This window comes from Eschscholzia californica, unplaced genomic scaffold (assembly GCF_041429995.1).
Source record: "Eschscholzia californica isolate CP2 unplaced genomic scaffold, dmEscCali1.0.p SCAF_1, whole genome shotgun sequence".
Lineage (NCBI taxonomy): Eukaryota > Viridiplantae > Streptophyta > Magnoliopsida > Ranunculales > Papaveraceae > Eschscholzia > Eschscholzia californica.
The window spans coordinates 21292414-21301110 of record NW_028238198.1 but is presented as its reverse complement, the minus strand read 5'-3'; the positions used below and the strand labels follow the sequence as shown (position 1 = coordinate 21301110).

At 39.4% G+C, this 8697-nt stretch overlaps 1 protein-coding gene across 4 annotated transcripts; it reads left to right on the top strand.

Annotated features, from left to right (window-relative positions):
- Positions 1-266: 266 nt before the first annotated feature.
- LOC147565088 (uncharacterized) lies at positions 267-8356 on the top strand. 4 transcript variants are annotated; one of them, XM_086651535.1, is made up of 9 exons: positions 267-484; positions 1774-1890; positions 1967-3505; positions 4362-4550; positions 4667-4762; positions 4860-5022; positions 5139-5271; positions 5356-7116; positions 7204-8356. In XM_086651535.1, the coding sequence occupies exons 3-9, from the start codon at positions 2116-2118 to the stop codon at positions 7621-7623; spliced, it is 4152 nt and encodes a 1383-aa protein (XP_086507661.1). In that variant the 5' UTR covers positions 267-484; positions 1774-1890; positions 1967-2115; the 3' UTR covers positions 7624-8356. The 4 variants fall into 4 exon arrangements, with proteins under 4 accessions (XP_086507661.1, XP_086507663.1, XP_086507662.1 ...); XM_086651537.1 differs by having other exon boundaries at positions 1964-3505; XM_086651536.1 differs by having other exon boundaries at positions 1762-1890.
- The last annotated feature ends 341 nt before the right edge of the window (positions 8357-8697 follow it).

Sequence of the window (8697 nt, the reverse complement as noted above, 5' to 3'; positions counted from 1 at the left end):
AGAAAAGGAAAAGAGAAATCAACAATTAAAGTTGAATACTGGAAAAAATTAAAAGGAGCCAAAATTGAAACCAGTCACCTTTAGGGGGGTAATTTAAGTGAGTTAGGTGTCTCAAGAGGGCCAAAATGAAATTTAACCTAAAAAAAGAAATCATTGGAATAGTATATGATAAAGAAATAGTCAATATATCAACATTTATGGTTTTGACACGTGGGAATAAAAATGGGCTTATTGAGATATAATACATCCGGGTACAGGATATCATTATAGAAAACAACAACTATATAGCCGGAGTTTATTTTCCGGTGACCGGAAAGAAACCCTCTTCCGGCGACTTGGGCTTAGAATATTTCCTATATAAACCCATCATCCCACCCTCATCTCCCATCATATTTACATCTCTACTTTCTCTCTCTACCTTCTCTCTCTCTCTCTCTTGTCATATTTGCTCACTTTCTCTCTCTAGATTCGGAGCTTACGAGAGGTAAAACCCTGTTTTCTTAAATTGATTCTCGAATATTTTTTACTTAATTTTGGTGGGATATTAGGTTTTTTTTTGGTATAGTAAGTTGGAAAGATTGATAAGAACTTAAAGTGAAGAATCAGATCGAAATACTAATTACTTGACTTGTTTGTAATTTGAATTAGATTTAAAGTTTGTTTAATCGATAATTATTCATAGCTTACTTGGTCATGCATTTAGGTAATTAGGGTTGAGGTTTGAGGGTTTGTTTCTACTGATTGATTTGGGTGTTATTTAGATGATTTGATTCTCTTACCTGAAGGTTAGAGACATGTGAAGATTAGGTTTCTTATTCATCTTTTTTTTTTAGCCCTCTCCTACTAGTAAGGAGAGGTTCTGTGATATGATTTGTACTCCTTGAATTGACAGTATTTTCTAGGGTTTTCTGTCTAATTGGGTAAAATGCAACCTTTTTTTAGGGTTACCTACCAAACTGTTAATGCAATGATGTTTCTCCCTAAGTATTGTTACTAGGATTTGACATATGATTCTTTTGTGGTGTGGTAGAGTGTGGGTGGGTGGGGGTATGAGGGGCAGGGTAAATCATTTTTGAGTTTATTGCTTGTGTTTGCAGATTCTAGAGAGATGCTATTAGATTCTTAGTTTGTAACCTCTTGTTATATGAAACCCTAGACTTGTTGTATACTTTGCAAAAAATATTGTGTTTCTATAATTGTTGCAACTTGTCCATTTAAATTTAGCGCGCTTTGTTGTCCTTTCTATTAGTCGTAGTTACCGTTAGAAAGAACTCGTTCTTTGGAAACCGTGGGGAAAGGTGAGCGGTGAGCGAAGCACCCTCTATGTGTAAGTCCAAGACACGGTTTTCGGTTACTTCAAGCTGTTTGCACTTGATCTGTAGTACTATCTGCTCCATATTTTAAACGTCTAACGTCATGAAGTGCTTCTGATATATTAGGTTCAAATCTTATCCTAAAATGTGTTCAATACTTATGCTTTCTGGGCTCTCAACATAAATGTTCATCTCTAATTATATGTGTTGAACTGTGCATCTGCCTGCATGATACGGGTTTTACTTAGTAATCTGAGCGGTTCAGGAGAGAAACATACTATTGAACATTTGAACTGCTATATAAGTCTTAATGCCCATAAATCATAATAACCCGATCCTCGGGTTTCTTACTTTTCTGCGCTTTCATTTGATTGTTTAACGATTTCCAGACTCATGTTTCCTGTAATCAGAATAGACGTAGTTGTGTCTCACGTGTTTCCATGTTTAGTGGCTTCTGCAGTTAACGGACTAGAAGTTCTTCGACTTAGCTGATTCCGGAAAAACATAAGAGGAGAGGCAAACTGCTGTTGTATTAAATTGCAAAAACTTACGTGGATTGTTCCAGATTCTTGCTTAAGTAAGACTTCTAATTCTCTTGTGCCTTTTCAATTATGTTTGACATTTGTATTACTTAACTTAAATGAATATAGTAGGTATTCCTGATATGGAGTATGGAGATTCTGGAGATTCATTTGTACCCGTGATATGTCCGCCTGATTTCCTTCTGAAGTAAAACCATCAATCATACCGAGTGAGCTTATTCGGATCTACAGTGTTGTTTGTATGCATTTACATATATGAGATGAGTAGTGGAGGAAGGCCATTTTTGGATCTTAATGAACCCCCTGCAGAAGAAAATGAAGACAACTCTCATGTCTTACATTTCCAGCCCCAAAAAGCACTCCCTTCTTTGAATTCGCACCCACCTGATTTGTTTGTGACATCAGAAGGTTGCCAACGGATACCTAATAATCATGCTTTTTCACATGCATCTTCGGTTTCAGGATTTCAGCCTTTTGTTCGGCCAAAAGATAGGCCTTCTAGTGTAGACAATAGTAAACAAAGTAAGGAGGAAAGCTTGAATCCCAAAGTTACCATGTCATCAAATATGGTAGACTATGGTGAGGAAAGTAAAGAAAAATCGCCAATAGTTCAAGATACTACAGAAACAGATGCCCAAGCTGTTGAAAGAGAAGAAGGCGAATGGTCTGATGCAGAAGTTTTGGCTGATGCATTTGGAAATAGTGCAAGGAGCACAAAAAATGATGGGACTAGTACCAGTAATGGTGAAATTGTACAGAATCAAGGAATTACTGGCGGAACAAATCTTTCAAGTTCTGATAAGGCAATAGCAACCAAAAATGAAGTAGCAAATTTTGCCAAAAATGACAATAGTATCCATGCTTCTGTAGAATTGGAGCAAGAGTCCTCTGAACAACCGCATTCTGGTAGCAGAAGTTTAGATGGCAATATTATAGGATATACAGCTACCGATGAACAGGATGAGTCTTCGGTAACTATGAAACAAAGAGTCGTTAAAGGGGTTGAAGCAAGTCATGCCCTGAAATGTGCAAATAACCCGGTCAAGAAGAGTAAGATTGATCAACAGAAGGAGGCAATGCTTGGGAAAAAGCGCAATAGACAAACCATGTTTCTTAATTTAGAAGATGCGAAGCAAGCTGTCCCTACTAAAGCTTCCACACCAAGAAGACAGACCTCCACTTCAGTTTCTGGGACTCGAACAATGAAGGAAATTCGCACTATTCCTTCTGAACGCAGTGATAGGCAGAATCTACCTATAATCAAAGATCAGAAAGTGGCTGATACATCAAACAGTGAAGGTAGCACTCCCAAGGAATATAGTGACCAGAAATCAGAATCTAATGGGGAACTGAATACAGGTCTTCAAGCTCGGTCAAAAAAGCCAATCACTGGAAATGATTTATCTGGAGATGTAAACCCACCTTCAACTTCTAGGCAGGGTTCTCTGAAGCAGCCTACAGAACAGAGGCAACTCAAGAAGGTGCCAAGTAGAAAACCTGCTGTCGCCAAGCAGAGCTCCATGGATCCAATTTTGGGAAACAAAAGACCACCTTTAAAGAAGCAAAATGCAAATAACACAGACTTCCAAGATACATCTGTCGAGCGTCTCTTACGTGAGGTTACCAATAATAAGTTCTGGCACCATCCAGGTCTGATATCTTTCTGTTAATACCGTTTAGAAACATCTTTTGTTTAGTCGTTCAATACGACTCTTACTGTCTGGTCTTGCATTATTCTTTGATGATAACTTGTATCGCGTATTTGCTCGTATACATAAGAATGCTGGTGTCACCTTTTTTATGCCCTTCATGCTTCTAGTGACTATAGGTTAAATGACGATTTGACTCTTATATCATGACTTCAAGTTTTGTTTGAGTCATCTTGGGTAAACTTAAGCTTCATGTGGTGTGACAAACAGAAGCGTATTTGTACACCAGCATTAAGCAAAGTTAATCACGAATTCACGATAGTTTGATACAGAGCCTAATAGCCTATGCTGCAATAGAACTAAAAATTGCTTCACCCTCTGATCGGGATGACCACGCCATTTGAGAAGTATGGGTAATTCGGTATTGTTCTGATTGATTGCGGAGGGTAACACATTTACTTACCTGTCTTCTTAATTCGTTTCAGTACTTCTGCATTTGAATTCCAGTTAATTGGATATTAAACGATGCGAATGCAGTCTCTGAATTAGCTCTGACGTATTATTTTAGGGCCAAGATGTTAAAGTTATTTGTGTCTATGAAAAACAAAAACATTCTAGATAGTTTTAACATTTGCGAGGTACGAATGAGGTTAAGTGGATCTCTTTATGTTCTCCATCGGGTATTTGTTTATCTACGAAATCAAATTTCTATTCAGGTCTTCTGTTTGTACTGGATTTTTGGATTCCCTAATCTCTCTTTGTTTTCTTTGCTCCATCGTCTAACTCTTACCTTTGTGGATGTATATTATAGTCGTTCACTTTCCATTTCTAATACAATAAATGATTTCTTATCACAGAAGAGACAGAGCTCCAATGTGTTCCTGAACGGTTCGAATCTGAAGAAGAATATGTTAGAGTATTTGAGCCCTTGCTTTTCGAAGAATGCCGGGCACAGCTGTATAGCACATGGGAGGAGTCTACTGAAATAATTTCTAGAGATGTACACATAATGGTCCGTATTAAAAGTGTAGAACGGCGAGAAAGAGGTATCTAGCTTTATCTGTCAAGGATAATAACTTGAGCCATCAAGTTCTCTTACATGTCATAATTTCATTAGACCTTGACTTGTTTTGATAATTTTCTGTAAAAAAACTGCTTCTAGGATGGTATGATGTGACAATGGCTCCTGCAACCGATTGCAAGTGGACATTCAAGGAGGGTGATGTTGCAGTACTATCAACCCCAAGGCCTGGGCCAGGTTAGATCTAATGAACTGACTTCTCCAAACCTGCACTTTAAACTCTACTTAAATTCATTCTAAGTTTTACTAATTTTCAACTGGATACGTTGAGCAGCGAGGTCTAAGATGAATAACAATAATTTAATTGACGAGGATCCAGAGGCTGTGGTAACTGGACGCGTAGCTGGTACTGTCAGGCGACACATACCTATTGATACCCGTGACCCTCTTGGGGCCATCCTTCACTTTTATGTTGGGGGTACATATGATCCAAACAGGTTTTTACCATCGCTTCCTTCAATAATTATACGTATATACATATGTGCACACTTTCATAGTATCTTCTGTGAGATAAAAATACCTCTTAATAACAAAATTTTGTTCTACTTTTCAGCAAAAGTGCCGACAACCATGTTTTGAGGAAACTTCAGCCTAGGGGTATTTGGTATCTAACTGTGCTAGGATCACTTGCAACTACACAGCGTGAATATATTGCTCTTCATGCGTTCCATCGTCTAAATCTTCAGGTGACTTTTGTAATCTGTATTTTGAATTTGAAGGCTAAGTTTGCTGGTTCAAAATGTTAACTCGCAAACCTTGTGATTTTTCAGATGCAAACTGCAATCCTTCAACCTAGTCCTGAGCAATTTCCGAAATATGAAGAGCAACCCCCTGCTATGCCTGAGTGCTTCACCCAGAATTTTGTTGATCATCTACACAGGTCCTTTAATGGGCCGCAATTGGGTGCCATTCAATGGGCTGCGATGCACACGGCTGCTGGTACAAGTAGTGGATTAACCAAGAGACAAGATCCATGGCCTTTTACTCTGGTCCAAGGTCCACCAGGAACGGGAAAGACGCACACAGTTTGGGGAATGCTAAATGTCATACATCTTGTCCAGTATCAACACTATTACTCTGCATTGCTCAAGAAATTGGCTCCCGAGAGCTATAAGCAAAATGCTGAAAGCAGTGCTGAGAGTATCAGCACAGGATCCATAGATGAAGTCCTCCAAAGTATGGATCAGAACCTTTTCCGAACATTACCTAAACTATGCCCTAAACCTAGAATGCTTGTTTGTGCTCCTTCAAATGCAGCAACAGATGAGATGCTTTCACGTGTTCTTGATCGTGGATTCATTGATGGTGAAATGAAAGTTTATCGACCTGATGTAGCTCGAGTCGGTGTTGACACACAAACTCGAGCTGCACAGGCAGTTTCGGTTGAGCGAAGGACTGAACAACTCTTGGGGAAGGGTCGAGATGAGATCATTAGTTGGATGCATCAATTAAGAGGCCGAGACGCACATCTTTTACAACAGATAGCCTGTCTTCAGAGAGAACTCAATGTTGTAGCTGCAACCGGCAGTTCCCAGGGATCTGTTGGTGTTGATCCCGACGTTCTTGTTGCACGAGATCGTAATCGTGACACATTACTGCAAAACCTCGCGGCAGTTGTGGAAGGAAGGGATAAAGTTCTGGTAGAAATGTCTCGCCTTGTAATTGTAGAAGGTAAATTTCATAACAACTTCAATCTCGAGGAAGCTCGTGCAAATCTTGAGGCAAGCTTTGCGAATGAAGCTGAGATTGTTTTCACAACAGTCTCAAGTAGCGGTCGGAAGTTATTTTCTCGTCTTACCCATGGTTTCGATATGATTGTTATTGATGAGGCAGCCCAGGCTAGTGAAGTAGGAGTCCTTCCCCCTCTCTCTCTAGGAGCTGCTCGATGTGTTCTTGTTGGTGACCCACAACAACTTCCTGCTACAGTTATCAGTAAGGCAGCCGGAACCTTGTTATATAGCAGAAGCCTTTTTGAGAGATTCCAACAAGCAGGTTGCCCAACAATTTTATTATCTGTGCAGTATAGAATGCATCCCCAAATCCGAGAGTTTCCTTCAAGGTATTTCTACCAAGGACGTCTTACCGATAGCGAGAGTGTTGTTAATCACCCTGATGAGATCTATTATAAGGACCCACTGTTAAAACCTTATCTGTTCTATGATGTTACCCACGGACGGGAATCCCACAGAGGTGGATCTGTATCGTACCAGAATATAAATGAAGCTCAATTTGTGCTCCGTCTGTATGAACATCTTCACAAGACTATGAAATCTTCAGGTTTGAATAAGGTCACTGTTGGTATAATTACACCATACAAGCTACAACTAAAATGTCTTCAGCGGGAGTTCGAAGAGGTTTTAAATTCGGAAGAAGGGAAAGATCTTTACATTAATACTGTCGATGCATTCCAAGGCCAAGAACGTGATGTGATAATCATGTCGTGTGTACGTGCCTCCAACCATGGGGTAGGATTTGTTGCTGATATTCGCCGAATGAATGTTGCTCTTACTCGTGCAAAACGAGCACTATGGGTATGTGACTTCTTCACTGGTACTCATTTTTTCCCTTTCGAAAATTTAGAAACCCACCCATGACTAAGTTTTATTGTTTTTTAACAGGTTATGGGGAATGCCAATGCTCTGATGCAATCCGAGGATTGGGCTGCTTTGATCACTGACGCGAAAGGGCGAAACTGTTTTGTCGAAATGGAGACTCTCCCTAAAGATTTTCTGATCCCAAAAGGCGCCAATTACACTCCTATACCGGGTAAGCCTTTCCATAACCCAAGGGGTTTCAGAACGGGTGGATTTAGAAATAGACAATTCGATATGCATTCAGACTCGAAATCTGGAACACCATCCGAAGATGATGAAACTAATACACTTCCGATCTCAAGGAACGGAAGTTATAGAAACTTAAAAAGACCAAACGAAAGTTCATTTGAAAATTCAGATGTAGAAAAGGCTCGAAATGCATGGCAGTTTGGTACCCAGAAGAAGCAAAATTCCGCTGGTGTGTTGGGCAGGAGAGATCCTTAATTGGGTTGTTGGTAATGTCTGCAAAAAAATTCTGCAACCTTGAGGCAGTCACATCAGGTACTATCTCACATCTTTAGTTGATGCAAACTTGATGTCAGCCATGAACGATCAAGGGAGAGATTCATCAATCATGTGTTCCTATCTTCTGTAATATTCACAGCGTGAAGTCCGAACTAGCAACTGAGGTATATAGTTGATTTGGTGAAAAGGCGAAACTAAGCTTTTTACTCCATTTCACATTCGGCGCCCAGTACTTGGGCATGCTTTAGTGGATGTGGGATAGTAGCACAGGCAAGACTCGGGGTCGAGCTCTCCAGAGTGACCTCATATTTGAATTTGTGGTGAACTCGGAGAAAAGGCAGAAATGCCCTTTCTCGATGGAACTGAAAGGGGGAAGGGGGTGGTGGTGCTTTGGGCTTGTCGATGTAGAATTGAATGAGGATGCAGCGGTAGAGAAGCAGACAACCAACCAGCTGATTGATGGATTGTGGATGCATTTTGGGATATCAGTTTTAAGAAACAAACAGATTAGGGTTTAAGTTACCTAACAGAAAACATTCTTCTTTTCTTTTCTTTTGTCCTTTTAAAAGATGTATTTTGTGCCCTTTTTTTTTTACATTTGTATGTAATGAATAGGAAGGGTTAAAGAGAAAGAAAGATGTGAATGTCAATGAGGTTCAAAGAAGTATACATCAATATTCAAATAGGAAAAGTTATTTTTCTTGTACAGAAATTGAGAGTTCTTTCTCTTTTCCAGCATTTTACATTGTTAGCTTCTTTCACTATTAAAACACAATTCTTGTATATACCTTTACTCTTATCCATATGCCCATATGGATAATCTCACTATGATTCCGTGGCTTTTTTCGGTGAAGTTGAGTTGCTGCTTCCGGTTTATGATGGCAGACTTGGAGTCACTAACGAGGTATGTTAAGAGTCTTACTCTATTGTGTTTCTTCAGTTTTATTTGATCTGATAAGGTTTGTCAAGGTAACTCGAGAATTAACCTCATAACTCAATATGATTCTTTACAATTTCCTTGGTCAAGTTGAATTATTTCCTTATGACAACAAA

Bases quoted from the DNA above. Each gene is read 5' to 3' on its own strand.
- LOC147565088 (XM_086651535.1), top strand. From the start codon at position 2,116: ATGAGTAGTGGAGGAAGGCCATTTTTGGATCTTAATGAACCCCCTGCA. The intron at 5,023-5,138 runs GTTTTTACCATC...TCTACTTTTCAG, and splicing joins GGTACATATGATCCAAACAG to CAAAAGTGCCGACAACCATG. The intron at 7,117-7,203 runs GTATGTGACTTC...GTTTTTTAACAG, and splicing joins GTGCAAAACGAGCACTATGG to GTTATGGGGAATGCCAATGC.